Genomic DNA, 25,012 nt, shown 5'->3' with positions numbered 1-25,012 from the left:
CAGACAGGAAACGACACACACACACACACACACACACACACTGCTTATTACTAGTAGATGCCGTTTATGTGTGTTTTTTGGCCACCTGCTGGCATAATGGTGCATTACGCTTAAGAGCAATTACTGCAATTGACACTACGACGTCATGGAATGAACATCAACGCAAACCGTGGTACACGTGTCACCCCAGTAGTATCCAGTCTCTGACTACTTCTGCCATTTTTAAATTCCAATTATAGAGTAAGGCGTGTCCACAGAGAAAGTTTTAGGTTTTTCTATGCATCGGGCAGATATGCAGAGCATTTTAATTTGAATTATAGCGCCCCAAACCTGCTCTTCAGGGATACTAATGTAATGGCGAAAAAACCGTGGTTGGGTTTTTCCTATAACCCCAAGATCCCAAGTTGTCCTTTTGCCACACGGAGAAAGCTGGTGACTGGCATTGTTTGACGCGCAGTTTGTGTCCAAAAAAAGAGTAAGAGTTTGACTGTCCAAGGCCGTCCTTTGGCCGTCATTTATTGTAAATAAAATATAACAAATTAAGGATGCATATATATCAAGTTGCACAGTTCACAAACAGACGGTCAATAACTGTATCTGCTTGCCAGCCTTCTCCACGTCATGCACTTCCGTGGCCTATTTAAAGGGTGCACCATCAGCACCTGTCGCAGGTGTGCACTCACCAAAGGTGGGAAAGAAGGAGAAATTAGTGAGTCACTCAAATCATAAAAAACGTAAATGCGGCTCCTACACACCGGCCCCTAATTGTTCTCTATAGAACCAATTACTCAAATTAATAATAAAGGAGCCATAAGAGGGGCAATTATCGTTGAAGTGAATAACGATATATACCTAATAGCTTTTAGGTATACAATGCATAATGTTATATTTTTCAGAAGGTGTGAAAACATATATACATTACATTCCTTTGAAAGGTGATCAGGAACCCTGGTCACTCTTCAGCTTCAAGGATTGGGCACAGTTTGGTAATGGGCCTCTCAAGGACTGAAGTCTGTGTCTGGAGCTTCACTGACCGCATCAGACCCCTTGCATCGGGTTTGGTCTCCAGCACTCTTCCTAATGGCCATGACCCTCGTGGAGCGGTGGGGTCAACGACCAGGACAATGTCTCCGACGCTCAGATTCTTTTTTACTGCAGTCCATTTCTGTCTCTCCTGCAGCAGTAGAAGATATTCTTTAGTCCACCTGTGCCAGAATAGATCAGCCATGTACTGGACCTGTTTCCAGCGGCGCCTGGCATAGAGATCGGACTTCAGGAAGGTTCCAGGGGGTAGGATTGGCTGGGTTTTCAACAGGAGGATGTGATTTGGAGTCAGTGGCTCAAGGTCATGTGGGTCTGAGGACACTGTGGAGAGAGGACGGTTGTTCAGGATTGCCTCCACCTCGCAGAGCAGCGTTTGAAGGCCTTCATCATCGATGGACTGCTGTTGGAGAGTGTTGTTCAGCACCTGGCGGACAGATCTTATGAGCCTTTCCCAGACTCCGCCATAGTGTGATGCTGTTGGTGGATTGAAACTCCATTCGATTCCATCTGGGAGCAGGGCATCTTGGATTTTCTGCTCATTCAGTGACTTCAGGGCCTTCTTGAGCTCCACGTCAGCACCCCTCAGGTTGGTTCCATTGTCGGACCTGATGTGCTTAACTTGGCCCCTCCTGCAGACAAATCTCCTCAAAGCATGGATGCACGAGTCTGTGTCAAGTGAAAATGCAACTTCAAGATGAACAGCTCGACTAGACATACAGGTAAAAATAACTCTGTACCTTTTGACGGTGGTTCTTCCTCGCTTCACTACAATTGGGCCGAAGTAGTCCAACCCGACATTTGTAAAGGGGGGGAGGTCAGGTAGGATTCTTTCCAGCGGCAAATCCGCCATTTTCTGTTCACCTGCTTTTCCCCTTGCACGCCGACAAACGACACATCTTGAGAGCACCTTCCTTGCTACTGAGTTGCCCTTTACAATCCAGTACTTTTTCCGGAGCTCTGACAGCATGTGGTTTCTGCCATTGTGGCCACAGCGTTCATGGATGTGTCTTAAGAGCAGTATGGAAACGTGTGAATCTTTGGGCAAGATGCAGGGGTGTTTTGTTTCCTCGGGCATTGCAGATTTGTGCAGTCGGCCACCTACTCTTAGAATGCCCTCGTCCAGCACAGGATCAAGCCTGCAGATCTTGCTGCCCTTGTGCACTCTAGGCGGGGTCATCTCTAGTGTTGCTATTTCAGCAGGGAATGCTCTTCTTTGCATATACGTGATGACTGACCTTTCTGCCCCTGCCATGTCTTTTACTGTGAGAAGCTGTCCACTAAGGTGAGACCTGAGATCTTCAATTTTTATCCTTGCCCTTTTCCTGTTTGAGTGGGTACTTATTTGACATGATGGCTGCTCCTTTCCCCCTTTCCCAATCAGCATCAAAATCTTTCTCAGCCTGAGGTACCATGCAACTGTTTTAAGCAGTCTCATCCAGTCCGAATAGAAAGGAATAAGCTGGTCTGTGGGTGTTCCAGTGTTCACTACTGTTGCCAAAACAGTAGCCTTTTTCCTGACCTCTGGATCGTCCTGTGACACTGATCCCAATGCTTCCTCCACCGGCCAACTTTCCTGAGTGTTCCATAAGAATTCAGGGCCATGTATCCATCTCCTTTGCTCCATGAATTTTCCTGCATTCAATCCTCTCGATGAATCATCAGCAGGATTGTCCTTGCTGCGTACATGTCTCCACTGAGACATGTCTGTATTGTCCCTAATCAGTGAAACCCTATTGGCTACATAGGTCTTGTACCTAGCATGGTCATTTGCAATGTATTTTAGCACTGTTTGGCTATCAGTCCAGAAAAATGAAGGCTTTAGGTCAAGGTGTAACTCTCTTCTCACCATTCGGTCTACCTTCACAAGTAATGCTGCTGCTGCCAGTTCCAGTCGTGGCACTGTGATGTTCTTAAGGGGAAGGACTCTGGACTTTCCAAGGACAAAATTGACATGAATAACATCCTGATTGTTCAACTGTCTGATGTAGCTTACCGATCCATAGCCACTCTCACTGGCGTCAGCAAAGTGATGCAGCTCGGCACAGTTTGTCACTCCATAGCCCTTTGGTTTCAGACAGCGGGGAACACTGAAGCCTTTGATCCTCTCCAGGCTGTTGGTCCATTCCATCCACCTTTCAGACACTGGCTCGGGCAGGGGCTCATCCCATCCGTAGCCTCGCTGGCAGAGCTCCTGTAGCAACTGCTTTGCTGGGAGAATGAGAGGAGCAAGAAAGCCTAGTGGGTCAAAGATGGAACTAACAACAGAGAGTATGCCTCTGCGGGTGTGTGGCTTTTGGCTTAATTTTATGTTAAATTGGAAATTGTCAGAATCCGCACACCACTGCAGTCCTAGTGCTCTTTCAATGGGCAAACTGTCTTTGTTAAGATCCAGTGTTTTAATTTGCTTGGCCCTGTGTTCTTTGGGGATTGATGCCAAAACTGCTCGGCTAATGCTGACCCACTGAGTGAGCTGAAACCCACCTTTGCTGCATAGTGCAGTGAGATCTTTTACCAGCTGGATGGCATCAGATTCCTTGGCCACAGACTTGGCACAGTCATCGACGTAAAAGTTGTGCCGGACTGTTTCAGCTACTTGAGGGGGGAAACAGTGTTCATTGTCAGTAGCAGTTTTTCTTAATGCAAAGCTTGCAATGCTTGGGGAAGACACAGCACCGAAGATGTGTACAAGCATACGGTGTGACTTGGGTGCTTGACTGGTGTCACCTTGTGGCCACCACAGGAATCGCAAGTAATTAACATCAGACTTGGCTACTCTAACCTGATGGAACATTGACTTGATGTCGGACATGATTCCAACAGGCTCTTTGCGAAATCTCAGGATGACTCCAATGAGGGAATTTGTCAGGTCGGGTCCCTGCAGCAGTTCTGTGTTGAGGGATACACCCTGGTAAGAGGCGGCACAATCAAAGACAACTCTAAGCTTTTTCTTTTTAGGGTGGTACACCCCATGGTGTGGCAAGTACCATACTTTTCCTGTTGACTGTCCGAGTTCTTCCTGTGGGACCTCCTCTGCATAACTGCTCTCAAAGATGTCACCAAGAAATGCAACATATTCCTGTTTATATTGCTCGTCCTTGTTCATTTTCCTTTTTAGGCTGTGGAGGCGCTGTTCTGCAATTTGGCGATTGTTTGGCATACAGACATCCGCCTTTCTGAAGGGTAGTTTCAGATTGTAATGTCCATCATTCAGAACTGCCTCGTTGGCCATTTTCAAAAATCCTTTGTCCTCAATGGAAATTTCAGTTTTCTCCTCAGATGCAACTTCATTAAAATCCTGATTGTACTGGGAGATCAGAAGCTCTTCCAGCCTTGCCACTGAAATCCTATTCACAGTAACACTCCTTACATTGCCAGTTCCCTTTCTAAGTGGCCCATTTACCACCCACCCCAGTAGTGTTCTGACTGCATAGGGGCCCCCACTTTGGCTATTAACAATCTCCCATGGTTCTATCAGGTTTGGAGCATTAGTTCCAATTAACAGCTCTACCTTGGCACTAATGGAGGGGATTTTGACTTTACTTAAATACCCCCATTGCGCTAAGTCATGTTGCCTGGGGATGTTGCTAGTTGTTACTGGCATCTCCTTTTGAGTGAAAGTGTCAGGAAGAGGTGAGAAGTAATCGCTGTCCAATGCCGACACCTCAATTCCTGAAACAACATGAGTGGGAACAGATTTTTCCTGATTCATTGTGCGTAGAAGAATTTGTGTTTTCCTTCCGTTTAGATTAAGCCGCGTCATGAGCTCCTCAGAGCAGAATGTGGCAGAAGACCCTGGGTCCAAGAGAGCATACACCTGCAAGACTTGGCCGCCCTTTGCTGCCTTAACCCTAACTGGGACGATTGAAAGTGCGCACTCTTGGTCTGCGCACTCACTGCCAATAACACCAGAGGGTTTTCCTGCTTCTTTAGCTGTGACGTCCTTAAACTCAATATGCAAAGCGCTTGGGTGAGCCTTCTTGCACACTTTACAAGTAAGTCGCTTTTTGCATTCTTTGCTAATGTGGCCTGCGGATAGACATCCAAAGCATATGCCCTTGGTCTTTAAAAAACGAATCTTGTCCCTATGTATTTTCTTCAAGAAGTCTTTGCACAAGTCCAATGTGTGCTCTGAGCTACAGAAGGGGCAAGAGGGTTCAGGCTTTGTCTCTTTTTGGGCAAGAGCAATGCTAGTGGCATAGCTACTGCCATACGACTTTGAGGGCTGTGACTTAATAGGGGATTTAGCCCTAACTCTACTAGATGACTGATCCTGTAGATTACCAAAAATTGGATCAGCTGCTATACAGGCTTGTTTTTCAATGAAGGAAACAAGATCTAAAATTCTTACCCTACGTCCTTGACGTTCTTGCAGCTCAAATGCCTTGTTAAGCCATTTCTCCCTGAGCTTGAATGGCAACTTGAGGACAATGCTTCTCATGCTGGATATGGTGTCCAGCTCCTGCATGTATTCCATTTCCTCCATGGCGTTGCAGCAGCTTCTGAGAAACATGGCATAATCTTGTAGCATTTTAGAATCATCAGATTTCATTTGAGTCCATGATAAAACCTTTTCCAAATATGCACAAGAGATCTTATATTTGTTTCCAAAGTTATCTTTTAGTAACTGCTTTGCTTTCTGATAGCCTCTGTCTGGTGACATGTATTCACAACTCTTGACCATTCGTTGTGCTTGGCCCTTAGTATATTGAATAATGAACTGTAACCTGTCTGTATTGTTGTCTGTTTTCCTTTCAATGTTCTGTTCAATTGAATGGATGAACGATTTGTATTCCAGAACATGTCCGTCGAAGAGTGGGATGTTTCGTTGGGGTAGGGTAGCTAGAAGTTGTTGTTTCATGAGCATCCTTGTCAGCTCACTTTGATTCTCCAAAACGTGGATGATGTGATTCCCCTGATCTGAGCTAGCATGTGGAATAACAGGGGGAATGTCAGAGGAATAGCTATGAGATGAGTGTTGGGCAGAGGGAAAGCTACATGTGGAGGTGTGTGGCTGTTGTGACCTAATATCACTGCCGGCACTGGGATGGAAAGTAGGCATGTCTGCGCCTAAATGTTGCCTATCTGCACCTGACTTAAGCGGGGGAAATTTAACATGGGTACCTGTCTTACTCCTGACTGCTGGAGCAGTCCCATCATGAGGATGAAGCGAATAGTCTAACCTTTCCTCCAGCTTTGCTTGTGTAGCTGTTGATGCATCAGATGTGTCTTGAGCTGCTTCAGCACCTAATACGGGCCCTTTAACAGAATGCACAGGGTTAGATACATTTGTTTCAGCATTTTTTAGCTTCAATTTCTGCATCCAATTCCAATGTTTCTCTCTTTTTCCTTAACATTTGTTCCTGTTCTTCTATTGCATGCTTCTCCTTTAATCTTGCAGCTTTTGCCACTAAAGCTAATCGTTCTGCCTCTGCGCCGACGCGCAATGACGAAGACAACGTAGATCTATTGGACCTATTGGAAACTGAAACTGATTGCGCATCAGTGTTATCGACGTCTGCAACATTAACAGATTCCGCTGGGTCCTCCTCCTCCTGCATGACGGCAGAAGAGGCCACCCCACCTTCGCTAGGGGCACCAGCGTCGTCTGCCTGCGAAATCCAGTTATTCACACGCCTCACGAAAGCCATGATCTGCATTTGTCGCGGCTTATACCATGCCTCGTTATCCTCCTTGCGTGCTTCCTCATCCAAAAACTCAGCGTAATTCGAATGCAAGGTTTGGAATGAGTCAAGCATTTCCTCAAACTTGGTTAAGTTTCCTCTCAATTCCTCAAGATACTCATTCCCTACCATCAAATTGTTCATTATGTTCATCCTTCGTGTAAGGTGAGACATTTTACCGGACCTAGCTGCGCGTAAACGCGCTGCCTGCTCACCGACTCCTTCCACCGGTGACATTTCGTAGGCTTCGTCCGAACTGTCCATCGTGCTTAAAATAAACTTCCAAAAATAACGAAAGGTATTTATCCTCTTTCAGATGATTCGAAACATCTCAAAAAAAAGATTCAAAACATTTCATGTCTTTTCCAAAAACAAAAACTAAATATCTCAGTTGATTAACGAAAAAATCATCAACGAAACATGTTTCTAAATTAGTCCATTATTACATGTTAACGAAAAATCCATTAACGTAATGGTATCTTCACTCACAAACCTCTGTGAAGCATTCCTTTGTTCTACTTGTTCCACGCGTTTGGCCAACGTTCCTTTGTCTCCAGATCGCATGAATCCAAAAACCATTGGGAAAAAAATAAAAAATCGAAGCATAGTTATTGACTATTGTAATGGCGAACAAACCGTGGTTGGGTTTTTCCTATAACCCCAAGATCCCAAGTTGTCCTTTTGCCACACGGAGAAAGCTGTTGATGGCATTGTTTGACGCGCAGTTTGTGTCCAAAAAAAGAGTAAGAGTTTGACTGTCCAAGGCCGTCCTTTGGCCGTCATTTATTGTAAATAAAATATAACAAATTAAGGATGCATATATATCAAGTTGCACAGTTCACAAACAGACGGTCAATAACTGTATCTGCTTGCCAGCCTTCTCCACGTCCATAGACGTCGGAACTAAGGGTGCGGGGGGTGCGGCCGCACCCCCTCCCATCCGCCCCCCCCATCAGCCTCCCTACCCACAGCATTATGCATAAAAAATAAAAATAAAGAATCTGAATTTAAACTGAATTTGTCTGACTTACTACATTTATCTCATAATTAGAGATGTCCGATATTATCGGCACACCGATATTATCGGCCCGATTTTTTTTGCCTTAAAACCGATTTTTTTTTATTTTATTTTTTTTATAGCTCAAATAAATGTTTTCAAAATTGTGCAGTACAGTGCACATTGTAATTGACTCATATTTGTGCATTTATTCAATTAAGGTTATTGAGTTTTAGTTAAAGAAACATACTGCTATGTTGCACATAGTTGTTCAGGTACAATGTTTTATCATTTGTGAAGTCAAGTTTGCCCTATTTGTTGTGGGCATTGTCAAGATTATCTCAGGGAGAGTGTAATCCAAACTGTTGTCTGAGACCATTAAAAAAATAAAAATAAACATGCCACTTTTCCCTTAAATTAAGTTGAAGTATTTTTCTTATTTTGCACAGACAATGTTAACATTTGGAAAGCCTTGTTGCATTCAAGAATGCATCCATTGGGGCATCACAATAACATTAAGCATGTTGTGTTAATTCCACAACAGGAGATATGTAATGTTACCTAAATTAGGTTTGAGGAAAAATAACCCAAATATCGACATCGGTATCGGCTGATATCGGAATCGAAAATTTAGAGTTGGACAATATCGCATATCGGATATCGGCAAAAAAGCCAATATCGGACATCCCTACTCATAATGCACAGATCATGTGACATGCAACCAGGCTGCGTTGACAGCTCAGTGTGACGTAGGCTAAAATAAACAAAGTCTTTTGTTTCGCGGGCATTGTTGTTTTGATATGATCGCGCGCATTGTTGTTAGCTTACAAGACTTGTTCAATGAATCAGCAATGTCTCAGAAAAGAATTTCAGATTTTTTTTTAAAACCGGCGCCGCCTGACCCAGCTAAACGTCCGAGACAGACACCTGAACCCTGTGTGCCAGCAACCGGACAGCAGCAGGCAGCCGAAAGACCCGCCGGTCCTCATCCTCCCTCCCCAGTGCTACCCGGTGCTAGCCAAGAGGCAATATCATTCAAACCACCACAGGATTACAATTTTCCTGCCAGGAAGTTCAGCGGTGAGAACTTCAGTCGTTCCTGCAAGGCCGCCTGGTTCAGAGAGTGGCAGTGGCTGGAGTACATTGCGGTCAGTGATGGCATTGTGTGTGGTGTGTGCAGGTCAGCTGTCAAAAGCAAGTTGGTCGGGTCAGACACCGACAGTCTGTTTTTGAAAGATAAAGGCTTTTCAAATTGGAGAAAAGCAACGGAGAAGATCAGAGACCACGAGAAGACTCGCATTCATTTAGATGCGATGCAAAGATTGGCTGCATTGAAAACAACGCCAATTAATGCATTACTCTCTGAGGCCGCATTATAGTTTGTTAATCATTGATACTGTAAGTGTGCGTCTCTCCCCGACCCTCCCAAAAAAAAATCCCGCCCCCCCTCTCAGAAAATAGTTCCGACGTGCCTGTCCACATCATGCACTTCCGTGGCCTATTTAAAGGGTACACCATCAGCACCTGTCGCAGGTGTGCACTCACCAAAGGTGGGAAAGAAGGAGAAATTAGTGAGTCACTAAAATCATAAAAAACTTAAATGCGGCTCCTAAAACTAATATAGTGGAGAAATTTCGAATCTCTTTAACATTCACCACTGAGATATGGGCACTCCCAAATAAAAATAATACCCATACCCACAATAACAATGGGTATCACTGTCACACTGTGAATTCTTCATAAAACACTTGAGAGTTACGGTTGGTTCAATAGATCCAACATCGCTAGCCAACCAATCACCCGGGGTCTCATTCTCACGTGACTACGTGGCTCATTGGGCCAATCAAAGCTCATCAATGCAATGCAAATACGACATTCTACATTCCCCTTCTTTAGTTGAACACCTCCAATAACAGGAAACATGCATGAAAAGAATATCTCAGAATAAAGAGCTGTTTTGTTAAACGAGTTTCCTGTAGAAATGACAACTGTCTGCAAGTGACACACACCAGAAAAGCCATTTTGAACATGTCCTAAGAAACAGCATAAACATTCACATATCACATGCAATGCATGGTAACATGTTCTTTATTTTATTTTTATTTTTTTAACTACATACATCAGTGGCAGAACACTGCTGTTTGATTAAATGTTGTACTTGGGGTTGGGCTTCAAGGGTCTGCCATATCTGGAACAAGGGGTTGAGTGCTTGGTAGGTGTTGGGGGTCTCACCGGAGTGGCCAAGTGAGTGCTTATTGTGCGTGGGGGGCTGTGTCTCTGGGGACATTGGGACACTGGGTGGTCTCGAGATGTTTTCATTGTCGGATGCTGGATCTGCTGATGAAGATGGATCAATCTCTACGGCCTGAGGGTGTTGTTCTGCTACAGGCAGCAGATGGCGTCGATTCATGCGGTACTCTCTACCCTCCGACTCGACCAGGTAAGATCTTGGTTCAGCGGCAGCCCTTTTGACAATGCCTATTTTGTCATGTGCTTTCTCTGATGCAGTCGGACCACCTGGGAATTGTGGAGTGGAGTGAGAGACTGGCTGCCACGATTGTAGATTTTTTTCTGGTTCTCTCTCCTCTTTAATAGATGATTGTGGACCGTCCCAGAGTTCAATGGCTTTGACTTCAGCAGGTGTTTGCTGACTGGCAGGTTTGTGCGGGCTTCCCTGGACATCAATCTTTGTGCAGGGGAGCCTGGGGTGCCATCTCTTGGGCACATTTCTGATACTTAGCAGATTCAGTAGTAGGTCGGTCCCATCTCTTTTAGATGTTTCCAACAGGCGCTTTGCGCTTCGCACTGCTTGCTCTGCCAGTCCATTCGCTTGATGGTATTCTGGACTGCTAGTGACATGAGTGAAGTCCCAGTCTTTGGCAAAGTCACAAAAGGTCTGACTCGTGAACTGTGTGACACAGTTAATAGGTTGTGGGGAATTCCATGAACAGAGAAATGCCATTTCAGCTTGTTAATCACACACCATCCTGAATATGAGTCAACTAGAATGAGGTAATGATGGCTGTTCCATTCAAATAGATCTGTTGCCACTGTTGACTAGGGGAGCTCTGGGACTGCATGTAGTTGCAATGGCTCCTTTGGCTGATGAGATTTCAAGGCATTGCAGCTGCTGCATGACTGTACGAAGTTATCAATGTCTTTTGTCATTGTCGTCCAAAACATCACATTGCGTGCTCGTCGCTTGGTGGCCTCTGCAACAGGATGGCCTTTGTGTAGCAGTGTGAGGTATTCTTTGTGCACCATTTGTGGAATGACTGCTCTTGTCCCTTTCATTATTATTCCATCTTCCACGGAAAGCTCATCTCGGAATGGGAAGAAATGTTTTACTATAGCTGATACACTGCTCAGCCGTTCCGGCCATCCATGTCTGATGATGTTATTCAGGGTTTGTAAAGGCACATCTTCCATTGTGTGGTTGCGTAGCTCATCTCGGCGAGAGGATGAGATGCGCGTGATGGTGCTGTGTGGAGAGGCTTTTTCAGGATTGAGACCAAGGGTTGATGGTCTGTCTCAGCGATAACTGGTTTACCATATATGTAATCATAACATTTAAAACAGGCAAACAGCACGGCAAGCAGTTCTTTTTCTATTTGTGCGTATCCTTGCTCAGTTTCTGCAAGGGAACGAGAGGCATAGGCCACAGGACTGCCATCCTGGAGACACGCACTGCTAAGGCCGTATTGTGAAGCGTCACATGTGAGAGTGACCGGTTTGTGCACATCGTAGTATGACAGCACAGGTGGTGATATCACACGCTGCTTCAGTGTGTCGAATGCCTTTCATTGTTGCTCTGACCAACACCATGCTTGGTCCTTGTGCAGGAGCTGATGCAGGGGTGCTGTAATGTTGCTGTGGTTAGGAATAAACTTTCCAAGATAGTTCATTATTCCAAGGAAACGTTGTAGTGCAGCTTTATCCTCAGGTGGCGGGATGTCAGCGATCGACTGAAACTTTGCTGGGTCAGGCTTGAGCCCCTGTTCGGTGAAGATGTGTCCAACGTAGCTGACCTCCTTAAGTTGAAATTTGTATTTTTCTGGATTCAGCCTTAGCTGGACCTTACGTGCCTTGTCTAGCACTTCTCGTCGTGCTCTTTGAGGTCTCTTCCACCAACGATGATGTCATCAACAATTATGGCACATGGGAGGCCCACAAATATCTGCTCCATAGATCTCTGAAAAACCTCTGAGGCGGCACTGATGCCATATGGCATTCGTAGATAGCGAAAGCGCCCAAATGGTGTGGCAAAAGTGGTGAGAAACGAGGAATTTCTATCTAGTTTGATTTGCCAGAATGAACACTTGGCATTAAGCACTGAAAACACTGTTGCACCCGACATTTCGGCAGCCACTTCCTCGACCGTGCGCATTGGATGGTGTGGCCGCATTATTGCTTCATTTAGGTCCCTTGGGTCAATGCACTACCGTATCTTGTCAGTGTCTTTTTTGTGTGTGGCTACCATTGAGGATACCTCCATGAAAATACCTTCTGTGGGCTCGGAGATGGGTGTGATGACTCCCGATTTCACCATGGTCTGCAATTCTGTCTTCACCTTGTCCATCATTGCTACTGGAACGCGACGAGGCGGGCGGACGACAGGAGTGACATTTGGATCCAACTTCCTGTAGTATGTGACTGGAAGGTAGCCCACTTCGTCACTGAACTGGTCGGCATAGTCATTAAACCAATTGTGCGGTGAATTTTGTCTTTCCTTCAGGTCTACATGAAAAACTTCATGTAGTCATCAGACATTTCTATACAAGCCGGCAGCCCTAGTAGTGTCTGGACATTTCTGTTTACCACATGGAATTGTTGGGTGTAGAATCTATGGCTGCTCAGCCGACATTTTAGCAGCACAGTCCCTTCAGTTTTTGTCCCTGTACCTCCATATGCCACCAGCTTCACCCTCCTATTATTGTCAACCATTTCTCCATTTCCAACCTGATTGAGTGTATCCAATGAGATGACGTTGCACTTTGCGCCAGTATCGACTTTCAGTTTGAGTTTTTTACCATTGACGGTTACACAGCAGTTCAATTCATCTTTGATATTCCTGTTATTTTCATTTAAAGCATTTATTTCACTGCTTTCTACAAATGACAGTCCATCAACGAAGTCATCACTGCAGCTATCTGAGTTGGTTTGAGCAACTTGGTGCACAGACTTCTGTTGTTTGCTTTTAAATGCAGCTCTGCAGTGGCTTCGGATATGGTTTAATTTGTTGCATTGATGGCATTGCTTACCATGTGCGAGGCAAAGTTCTTTTTTCGCTGGGTGTTCATGGCCACAGCTCCTGAGGCTTATGATGTTTTCTGATGCACCTTGATCTTTCTGTTGCTTATGGCCATGCCGGTATCCTCTCTTGCCTCGGTACACCGCATCCACGCTCATTGTTGAGGTGCGCGGAGTAGACGCTAGTGTTCTCGTATGCTGTTTGGTCAGCTCGTTAATCTGGCCTATTTTGATAGCTTTTGCCAACGTTAGCTCACACTCACGTAGCAGTATCTTCGTCACGCTATCAGAGTTGATGCCGCATACTAGCCTGTCTCTAATTAGTTCATCCTTCAGTACTCCAAAATCACACGTTTTGGCTTTATTTCTAAGTGCACTTAGATATGACTCTATGGTCTCACAAGGTTTTTGGTTCCTTGTGTTGAAAGAATGTCTCTCCATCGTGATGTTCGTTTGCGGATTGCAAATGTCCCTGAAATTTTGTTTCAAACACTCTTGATTCTCCTGCGATTCAGCTGGGCGGACCACGTCGCCATCATCGTCCAGCTGAGCCACAGCATAGGTAAAAGTGCATTCTCTCTTGATAGCCTCGCTTCCTGCTAGATTGAGGAGTATGTAGGCTTTCGTCTGATCTGGCTAGTCACCGTAAGCTGCAGCTATGAAGGCATCATATTCCTGTTCGAATAATCGCCAGTTATCCGCGATTTTGTTATCGAACCCCAGCGGATCTGGACGCCGAAATCCATCAGCCATGTCTTCCTCTTCGCGCAGAAAAGTCTGAATCCCCATCAAATATTTACGGTCCAATTCCAGAGAACGTTCCACTAAACACGTGTAGTAAGACGTAGACGTTTTACTTCTAACCCTGCGTCACACGAAAAGACGCATTTGCTGCCCGTACGCATTGTCGCTGAAGTTTTGCGACGCAGCAAATCAAGTTTTGCAGCGCAGCAAAAGTTTTGCGGCACAGCAAAGGTTTTGCAGCGCAGCAAAACTTCTGCTGCGCCGCAAAACCTTTGCTGCGCCGCAAAAGATTCTCCTCCCCTGGCCAGGCATTTGGCTCAGCGACACACACACACACACACACACACACACACACACACACACACACACACACACACACACACACACACACACACACACACACACACACACACACACAATACCCAACCCAAACAAAACCAGCAAAAACATGACACGGCAACATTGCCCAATGTTGTCACAATGGACATGGGACAACGGCAGAGGACATGTTTATTTCCAAATGTCTGCAAGGATTGGTTTACAAGAGAGATAGTAAAGTGGTGCAAAACAGTTAAATTATTCACCCACGTAAACACGTTACCTGCTGTTAACAATGGGCCATCGTAACAAATCGCCTGCTCGGCATGCCATGCATATATGGATGCAGCTTTGAAGGGGACGCAAAACACAGCTTTGGCAACGCTGTTGAACGCTGTTTGGCTGTCATCACGCGTTTGCTGCCGAAAAGTTGAAATATTTGAACTCGAGCAGCATTTGTCGCGCCGCAAAATACGTGAACGCGCCTGCAGCGCAGCACGGCCGTGCCCGGCAGCGGGCACGGGCGTGCTGCGCTGCAAATCAAATCTTGCCGCGCCGCAAATCAAATCTTGCTGCCGGTTTTCTCATCAGCAAGTGGTTCGGCAGCAAACCCGCTACGCGTCTCTACATTCACTTTGAATGGGATCGTGCTGCGCGGCATCTTTTTGCATCTTTTGGTTTGAACGCAGAGTGACACCATGTAGAATAGCTCAGACGGAGGCTTTCTTATGGAGTTTTATTTAACATCGCCCAGCTAATACATATTATCAGTTCCAACATCGCTAGCCAACCAATCAACCGGGGTCTCATGCTCACGTGACTACGTGGCTCATTGGGCCAATCAAAGCTCATCAATGCAATGCAGATACAACATTCTACACGTACATACTGTATACTGATATGAATGAATATATGAATGGAGGAATTTATGTGTGGGTTGTGTTTGGGGAACATGTCTGACAGGGCTGTGAGTACCGGATGACGTAGGCCGGTACAATTTTCGCCACCGGTATAAATTTAGTGTGACACCGGCACTAAAGAGAGAAAAAAAGAGTGCATCCTCATTGTACCCAGCACTTCTGAAAATGTACTTCCGAATGCGTCTCTGTCCCCAGCACATTTCAAACCAAACAGACGCCCATGCATTAAGGTACCCAAAAAGCTTCACTTCTGGTAAACAAATGATTAAAAAAGCGTCACTACTGGTGAACGAATGGATCGAATGAGTAACAACTCTTCATCAGTCAGATCCAGCTCTACCAGTCGATCCAGTGCGGGAACCAAGCCAGCCCTAGACAGCGCTTCAAACCAAGGGCGGCAGGTTTAAAGCATGCCCTGCAGCGGTGGACATTTGCTTTTAAGCCTTCTACATTACTAATGCTACATAATAAACCTTAAATGTGAATATTAATGTAGTATTGTGTGTATGTGTTGTGAATATCTTCATTAAAATATGACAGTCATCTCGTCTGTGCCCTGTTCATTTAATAACTAATTGTGAAATCCCAGTACAATTCAGTTGCTTTCATAATCAATTGGTCAGTTTGCTAATTCACAGAAGGATTAATTAATACAGTATCCCCTAGTCTGTTTACCAGTAACTCCTCAGTTGTTACTGAATAACTCACTTAGGGCCCCAGTCGTTCATCATTTATTACTCAGTAACAAATACAGTAGTCCCCTGGTCTGTTTAACAGTAACTCCTCAGTAGTTACTGAACATAGTATGTCACTTAGGGCCCCAGATAGGGCCCCAGTCGTTCATCATTCGTTACTCAGTAACGAATACAGTAGTCCACTGGTCTGTTTACCAGTACCTCCTCAGTAGTTAATGAATAACAGTCACTCAGGGGCCCCAGTTAGGGCCCTGGTTGTTCATCATTCATTACCAAGGGCGTCAGTTTGTTTTTAGAAGTGGTTGGGACAATAACCATAAGCTTGAGTGTGGTTTGAAAAGTGCTGGGTACCCTTATGTAAGCTATACATGCATTCAACGCTGCATTACAATATGCTCTACAGTGTATTGTCAGGTGTTGAAAATACTATCCGAACAATACAAGTTGAAAACCACAGTTTATGTTTTGGCTTGTTCTGCAAAATGGCGTTGGAAACACCAGGGTATTGGCTCGGGATATGTAATACTAATACACACAGGACAAAGAACAGTGTTGGCAATTTAACACTTATCTTGACATTAACAAAGTTTACCAGACAAACAATGCCAGACTGTAAAGGGGTACGAAATGAAACGAGGTACTGAGCATCAGCCTTTTGAAGACGAGCAAGGGCTGCTGGTAGCATATGTTATGCTACATTAAAAAAAAAAAGAAAAGCGCCCAGAGGAGAATTGCATCTGCCAAATCCTGACCACCAGTTAACACTTGCGAAGGACCAATGTAGACTTCACTCGTTACAACATCATAAGCAAATTGCCCGCCAATAAAATCCCCTACAGTTTAGGATAATAATACAGGTTATGCGAGAACATATTTATGTCAGGATAGGCCTACCAGGCTCCAAGTCGTCACATATCTCAACCAGACAAAACAACTATAACCACATTGGCATAGCAATCGCACCGTGTGTAGCTGCTACAAGCTGCAATCTATATAAACAATGCATACTAGCTGGAGCACCAGTGGCGTCACTAGGCTGTTTTATTCGGGGCTAAAGCCCCGGATCAAATTTGATTAGCCCCGAATCTTTTATGTTAAAAAAAAAAAAAAAAAAAAAATTTTGATATTTTGCTGCATGCATAGCCTGTGCCATATCCGCCCGTCGAACATGCTCCCATTTGTTAGGACTCTTGCGTAGGTTACTGCTCGGAATTTCTGTTCTACTGCTCAAGATTTTAAGCCATTAATTGATGAACTTGCATTGAAGAAAATATGTCAGTTTTCTGTGGGCTGTAAATAGGCCAATCTATGAGGTTAAATAGCATTTCCACTATAAAATGATGCAGAAAAGGCACAGATAGATGAATAAGAATCCACCAGAATGCAGGAAATTAAGTGTTTGACGCTCAAAAAATGTTTGGGAGCACCCCCATACCCCCACCTATAATTTGTCCCCGAAAATGTTGAAATGAACCTAGCCTATATGACCCTATACGCAGGTTGTATGCAATATATTCATAGATATGTTGTCTTTACTTTTTGTATTAAAAAGAAGGCATGTCAGTAAACTCCATGCCGGCCCTTAGTGTGATTATCACTTCATCATAGAGTGGCCCTTCGTGAAAATGAGTTTGACACCCCTGATATAGGTAATGTAAGGTCTGTCTCACTTGTATTAATTTTACTCTGAAATAACTTGAATGGAACATTAGATGTCTGGGGATAAGCAGCAGTCAGGTAGCAAAGCTATAATTACCTGCCTATTTGGTTTATTTAGGGAAAGCATTATGAAAAAAAATGTGCATGTGCAATAAAGTATACAACAAAATTTGCCACGCGCGCACTGTCCTATTCCCTCTTGGGCTAAGCCCCAGATGTTTCAGAAACCTAGAAACGCCCCTGTGGAGCACCAACCAGAATCAGATCACAATCGCTTAGGACCGTGGGTAACCTTTGGCGAGGTCATCACGAGCAAACAGAACCAGCAGCAAAGTTTACGTAAACCAATTTCTTACCTTATGTGGCCCTCCACATGCAGGCTAGATAATGTATCCATATCGTTATCCAGTGTCACAAACATGCTTTTTACAGGAAGCAAAAGGACCGGCTATTTTCTGAATAAAACTGTCAATTTTGGCTGTCCGTCTTGAAACTTCTCCAGTGTGTTCACTGTGCGTTCACACCAAACGCGATAGGGCGACAGGATCCCATACAAAGTGAACGTATAGATAGTGAACGTAGCGTATGGGTCGAAAACCGGCGACAAGTTTTGATTTGTCGCGCCACACTTTCGCCGTGCACAGGCGAGCGCGTTCACGAGGATTTGTGGCGCGACAAATTCGCTCAAGTTGAAATATTTCAACTTTGACGCGAATTTCGCGTGATGACAGCCAATCAGCGTTCAACAGCGTGGCCACTGAGTGACATGTGTAACGTAATAGCCAATCAGCGTTCAACTGTCAAACTAAGTGCAGTGCAGTGCAGTCCGGGGTGAACTGCAGCATGGAGGAGAAAGTGATTATTGCCGTTTGCGACTCTCAGAGCTTTATATATAATAGTATATAATATAATATAATTGTATGCATAATATCACACCCAAAAGCTCAGTGCGCCTCCGGATGGCCGTAGCACGGTGAGCTCTCATAGGGATTGGGCTTCTCAGGGTTTGTTTACCGGCGTTGCTATGGGTTCCACTCTTGTGTGTTCCAACGGTTTATTAGGTAGGCCTATCTTATAAATGATGTTTTCGTGCGCGCCTATCGCATGATTTTAGACTCGACGATTTCGGTTGAGTATGTGGGATTTTTTCAGTCGCAATTGGTTTGCACATTTTTAAAAGTGGTGGGGACAAAATTTGTATTTTAAATAGTGGGGGGGACATGTCCGTAATCGACGCCTATTTTCATTACTCAGTAATGAATACAGTAGTCCCCTAGTCTGTTTACCAGTAACTCTTCAGTAGTTACTGAGTTACTGTCAATAAGGGCCCCAGATAGGGCCCTGGTCGTTCATCATTCGTTACTCATTCTTTCTTCAGTAACTACCTAAGTTTTTGCGTATCTTATTGTAAAGTGTTACCACATTTGGGATAAAATATAGAGTAAATTAGCTGTTCTGTTATAGTAATAAAATTCGCGTTTTTAAAATTTGGATATTTAATAAAAAAACATTAATGACTTTAGTAAGAAAAGGGTTAGTATTAGTAGTACTAACCCTTTTCTTAGTGTGTGTCGAGGTAAAAGATTGTGAATAAATAAAGAAAGAATAAAACCTAAGAAGAACAACAGTGGAACGCTGCATGAAACACTCATCTAATAAATAGATTCATAAATATGCCTAAGAAATAAATGAAAATTGCTATGAATGGAATAAAAAAATAACTAGAAAATAATTATGAAATTAAATGAAGGTTGAATTATGAAAGTAGCGATTTAAAATACTAATTCTATAGATAAACCTATATAGAGTCATTTATGTGTGAATATTGAAATGTAATTAAACATTAATTTATTTCAGGATTTATTTCATAGCCATATATTTTTGTTTCATAGGCATGTTTGCTCCTTTATTTATCAATTTCCAATTGATATATTTACTTGAATGGTATTCCATAGAAAAACGGCAACAAACACCATCAAACACCGACAACAAACCGACAAAAGTGCTCGGTTGCTGGTTGTCGTCGGTTGATGTTGACTGTTGTCGGCTGTGGTCCGCTGTTGTCAGCTGTTTGTTGGCTGTGGTCGGCTGTTGTTGTAGTAGATTTTAACCGAGATATAAAACACTCCGACTAATTTAAGAGAGAGTAGAAGAAATCAAGGGGTCCGGAGCAAGTATTGACAAAAGACTATCGTTTAAAAAAAGCATCAACGATAACAGCCGAGTGGGTTTGCAAAGACACTGGCGGTTCACAAACTCCAGCGTCTTTCTATACACACAAACAGAGCAGTTTCTCCTTGAGGTGTCCGCCTCCATTCATTCATAAATCCGTCTTAACCTGAATGGTCAGCAAATGGTCAACAAAGATAGCCCAAGACACTAGGCTGAGGTCAGCATGCTTAAACCCCCTAGCTTCCTGCTCCTATTTGGGGTTCCACCATGTGTTCTAACCTCAGACTCCCAGGCTCCAAGCTCTGGATCAGAATCCAGAGACACCTTAAATGTTTTCTACCATTAGATATACAGGCCTAATAATAATCATAGTTTACCATAGAATATAATCATTAATTTCTACCGCATTGTCAGCTGTGGTCGGCTGTTTGTCGGCTGTGGTCTGATGTTGTTGGCTGTTGTCGGGGGAAGGTGTTGGTGTGAACTTGTTGATTGATACGTTCCGTTCACCCTTCAATGGGATCCTGCCGTTGTCGGGCAGTGGGAACCTTTAGACTGGTCTGGATTACTGGTCTGCTTCTCTCCATTCATGCTCACATCTGCACATCTGCTGAGTACTGGAGGTTATGTGTTTAGTGACGAAATCACTAACCATGTCTCTCTCTCTCTCTTCCTCTCTCTCTCTCTCTCTTTCTCTCTCTCTCTGTCTCTCCCTAGGACGGCATGGGGAAGCTCCGCGTCACTAAGGAGGGCGTGCGTCTGGAGGGCGAGTCGGAGTTCCTTCATCCGCTCTACGTCAAAGAGATCAGGTCACGCAGGGTGAGCCCTGGAAACGCTTTTCTCTAACACCTCCTCTCCTCCTCTCCAAGTATTGGATTGAATGGGGCATGATCGATCATGCCAAAGGAGATGACGCATGCACACGCACACACACACACACACCCACCCACCCACCCACGCACGCACGCACGCACGCACGCACACACACACACACACACACGCACACGCACACACACACACACGCAGCATCCCCCAGGCGTCTTCAGAGAAACGATAGGTGTGTGATTCTAATGGGGAAGTAACCAACAAAAGCAAACGTGAAAATAAATGACTGCTATGTCAACTGGTATGGATCCGCCCAGGATGCTTCCACCATTTTAATTGAATCTGATTTCATTGATTGTACACTGCTGCATTTACAGTATCAATGCCACCTAAAATACCGGCTCTCGGTTGGGAAAGGGAGCTTTCTCTAGGTGAGAAAATGTATACAATGGCTTAATTCACTACTCAATTAACTAGTCATGAGGGAATGAAAGTTGGATGTCATGTCTTTGACCTTAGTACAAGCATTAATGTTTCTATGACGGCAAGACAATGTGTAGATGAAGTAGATATGAACGTAAGAATGGTGTACGTGTGTGGGTGTGTGTTTGTGTGTGTGTGTGAGTGTGTGTGTATTAGGATGCATGCGTGTGTTTGCGTGAGGCTGCTTCATGTGTACAGACTAGCATGTAAATCCTCTAACGGCCTCTAGGTGGTTCACTAGAGAAGAGCATGTAGTTCCTCTATCGTCCTCTAGGTGGTTCACCAGAGACTAGCATGTAGTTCTTCAGGTTCACTAGATTAGATTAGATTAGCTTCACTTTATTGTCAATGCACAGTAACAGGTAACAATGCAACAAAATGTAGGTGGGTCTAACCAGAGTGCAAACATCAGTTTGAGCAACATGTATAAATATTAGTTGTAGGCATAGATCTTTTTTTTTAATCTAGATTAATTTCAAAATGAATCTAGATTAATCTAGATTAAAATGGCAAACGGCAAGAAATCTGTTCGTTTACCTTGACAGCGGTCAATTATACTGGGCAATGGTGATTTATCAAATATAATTCACCACTGGAAGTTGTGAAGAGCCCATGCAAGTGAACGGAGCATAAACAAAAATAATTGACAGCTGAACGTTGGGAAGGCCCATGCAAGTGAACAGTCTACAGCATTGAGAAGAGCTGTGTAATTATCCATAATAATGTAAGGTTTAGAAGTTAAATATTTGAAAGTTGTAGAATAAATTAATATAATTTATATTGGAGTTAATTTGCTATAAATGTACTTACAATTTTTAGTCAGTTAATCATTTACATATTTATGTTACACAATTATTACATATTTATATGTTTACATATTTAACACAGTCAGGATATTCTGTTGAATCTGCCTCTCTGATTCCCTCACGTTTACCTCAGTCTAAATTCTAGCTTCTGATTGGTTAGTTCAGTCACGTGATGCGTCTGAACAAGGAAGTGTTTGAAAATAGATTAACGGCGATATTTTTTTTACCCCGCGATAAAAGTTTTGCGTTAACGCAGCCGTTAACGCCGATAACGGCCCACCACTAATACATATACTTACAGTATAATATCTGTGCAGCAAAAGTTAATTACAACAGTTATACAGTAAAGTGCAGGTAGTGCAGAAACGTTTGATTTAGTAGTAGGGACTAGGCAGTATGAGAAATGGATGGGTATTTTGTAAGCAGTCTGACAGCTGAGGGGAAGAAGCTGTTTATAGTCCTGTTAGTTTTGCCCGGGAGGCTGCGGTAGCGTGCCCCAGAGCGGGTGCCAAGTTGAAGGGTAAACAGTCCATGGTTGGGGTGAGGGATGTCCTTTATGATGTTGCGTGCTTTTCGAAGGCACCTCTTCTCGTATATTGAGGTTATGGTAGGGAGAGTGGTCTTGGTGATGCGTTGGGCAATCTTCACAACCCTCTGCAGTGATTTTTGGTCCTTGATGGTGCAGTTGCCGTACCAGACTGTGATGCAGGTGCTGAGGATGCTCTGGATGGTACAGCGGTAAAAGTTCAACAGCACTTGGGGGGATAGATGGACTTTAGCCAATTTCCTGAGGAAGAACATGCACTTATGTGCCTTTTTGATCAGGGTTGTGATATTGGGGGTCCAGGAGATGTCCTAAGATATGTGGACTCCAAGGAACTTATAGCTGGTGACACGTTCAACCTCCTTCCCATTGATATGGACACGGCGGTGTGTGCCTATTTTGTTCCTCCTGAAGTCCACGATGATCGCTTTAGTCTTGCTTGTCTTGAGGGCCAGGTTGTTGTTGCTGCACCACTCTGCCAGGTGCCGGACCTCTTCCCTGTATGCCGACTCGTTGTTTAGTCACTAGTGACTAGCATGTAGTTCCTCCAGCGGCCTATAGGTTGTTCACTATAGAGACTAGCATATAGTTCCTCCAGCGGCCTATAGGAGGTTCACTAATGACTAGCATGTAGGTCCTCCATCGGCCAATAGGTGGTTCAATAGAGACTAGCGTGTAATTCCTCCAGCCGCCTTTAGGAGGTTCACTAGAGACTATCATGTAGTTCCTCTCGCGGCCTTTAGGAGGTTCACTAGAGACTATCATGTAGTTCCTCTAGCAGCCTATAGGAGTTTCACTAGAGACTAGTATGTAGTTCTTCAGGTTTACTACAATAGTATCCAGCTGCAGCCCCGGAGAACAACACCCTGGCGTGACAGAACATAGATATATATATTAACTAGATGCCCTACGGCGGCGTCTAGAACGTCACCAGTGATCTGCACAAACGCTAATACTCTTATCTCGCTGAAATCTTGATGGATTTACAAACGATTATATTTCTTACAAACGTTATTAAGGTGGTTATAATTCTGGATGCTTGAACATGTTTAAATTGCAGATTTTCTCTTCGAAAAACTACTTAATCGTGCAGCTTAGTTGTGTATCACGGGTAGGCTACCAAGGAATTTAACATCGATGGGAGAGGCAGAACCTCAGATTGAAGAGGAACAATGCGGTTTTCGCCCTGGACGTGGAACAACGGACCAGCTCTTCACTCTCGCAAGGATCCTGGAGGGGGCCTGGGAGTATGCCCATCCGGTCTACATGTGTTTTGTGGATCTGGAGAAGGCGTATGACCGGGTCCCCCGGGAGAAACTGTGGGAGGTGCTGCGGGAGTATGGGGTAAGGGGGTCCATCCAATCTCTGTTCTCCCAAAGCGAGAGCTGTGTTCGCGTCCTCGGCAGCCAGTCAGTTTCGTTCTCAGTGTGTGCTGTTCTCCGCCAGGGCTGCGCCTTGTCACCAATCCTGTTTGTGATATACATGGACAGGATATCGAGGCATAGTCATGGTGGGGAGGGGTTGCAGTTCGGTGGTCTGAGGATCTCGTCACTGCTTTTTGCAGATGATGTGGTCCTCATTGGATCATCGGCCTGTGACCTTCAGCACTCACTGGATCAGTGTGAAGCGGCTGGGATGAGGATCAGCACCGCTAAATCTGAGGCCATGACTCTTAGCAGGAAACCGGTGGATTGCTTACTCCGGGTAGGAAATGAGTCCTTAGCCCAAGTGAAGGAGTTCAAATACCTCGGGGTCTTGTTCGCGAGTGAGGATGGAGCGTGAGATTGGCCGGAGAATCTGAGCAGCGGGGGCGGTATTGCGTTCGCTTTACCGCACCGTTGTTACGAAAAGAGAGCTGAGCCGCAAGGCAAAGCTCTCGATCTACCGGTCGATCTTCGTTCCTATCCTCACCTATGGTCATGAGGGTTGGGTGATGACCGAAAGGACGAGATCGCGGGTACAAGCGGCCGAGATGAGTTTTCTCAGAAGGGTGTCTGGCGTTTCCCTTAGGGATAGGGTGAGAAGCTCAGCCATCCGTGAGGAACTCGGATTAGAGCCGCTGCTCCTTTACTTAGAAAGGAGTCAGCTGAGGTGGTTCGGGCATCTGGTAAGGATGCCCACTGGAAGCCTTCCTTGGGAGGTGTTTCAGGCACGTCCAGTGGAGAGGAGACCTCGGGGAAGACCCAGGACTAGGTGGAGAGATTATATCTCAACACTGGCCTGGGAACGCCTCGGGATCCCCCCGTCAGAGCTTGTCAATGTGGCCCGGGAAAGGGAAGTCTGGGGCCTCCTGCTTGAGCTGCTCCCCCCGCGACCCGACCCCGGATAAGCGGACGAAGATGAGATGAGATGATGAGATGAGATGAGAGGCAGAATTACTATTTTCAATATAATTTAAATTGAACATGATTAAACTGAAGTTGCACATGATTTCCAATCGGGTTTGTTTGTCTTTTATTATGAATTCTACAGGAAATTGCTGACAAGTGAAGATGCCAGACTTTTGTGCAGCCTACGGAAGCGTTAATCTGCAAACTCTCGAAACGAGAACCCGTGGGATCACCTTTCACCTGTAGGATATTACAATATTATGACTTTTATTTTTAGGATAATCGTTAGTTACTTAGTGGAAGTATATACAATACAGGTCCTGTTACATAGGAACAGCGGGGCCAGTATGACATAATAGTATTGCTAGATTGCTGTTGACACAAGGCTTTTTAGAATATGTTTGTTAACACAATCACTGAATGGAATTTTGGACACCTTTTTATTGTTATTAGTGTGGTGAATCTTAAATACTGATGAAAATGTTGACAATAATCAACATGCAGCCTTCCTTGATGTATATTTGTAAAGGGAAATCTTGCACCT

The 25,012-nt window shown here is 44.5% G+C and overlaps 1 protein-coding gene across 1 annotated transcript in view; it reads left to right on the top strand.

Annotated features, from left to right (window-relative positions):
• The window catches only part of sgcz (sarcoglycan zeta), a 676,366-nt gene that overhangs the window by 273,014 nt on the left and 378,340 nt on the right, over positions 1–25,012 (top strand). The window contains exon 3 of the mRNA XM_030350679.1: positions 20,198–20,299. Coding sequence (XP_030206539.1) covers positions 20,198–20,299 — 102 coding nt within the window. The remainder of the gene's footprint in view (positions 1–20,197; positions 20,300–25,012) is intronic.

The sequence above is a fragment of the Gadus morhua genome, chromosome 3, assembly GCF_902167405.1.
Source record: "Gadus morhua chromosome 3, gadMor3.0, whole genome shotgun sequence".
Lineage (NCBI taxonomy): Eukaryota > Metazoa > Chordata > Actinopteri > Gadiformes > Gadidae > Gadus > Gadus morhua.
The sequence above is the reverse complement of the archived record's forward strand: the minus strand, read 5'-3'. Positions and strand labels throughout refer to the sequence as shown.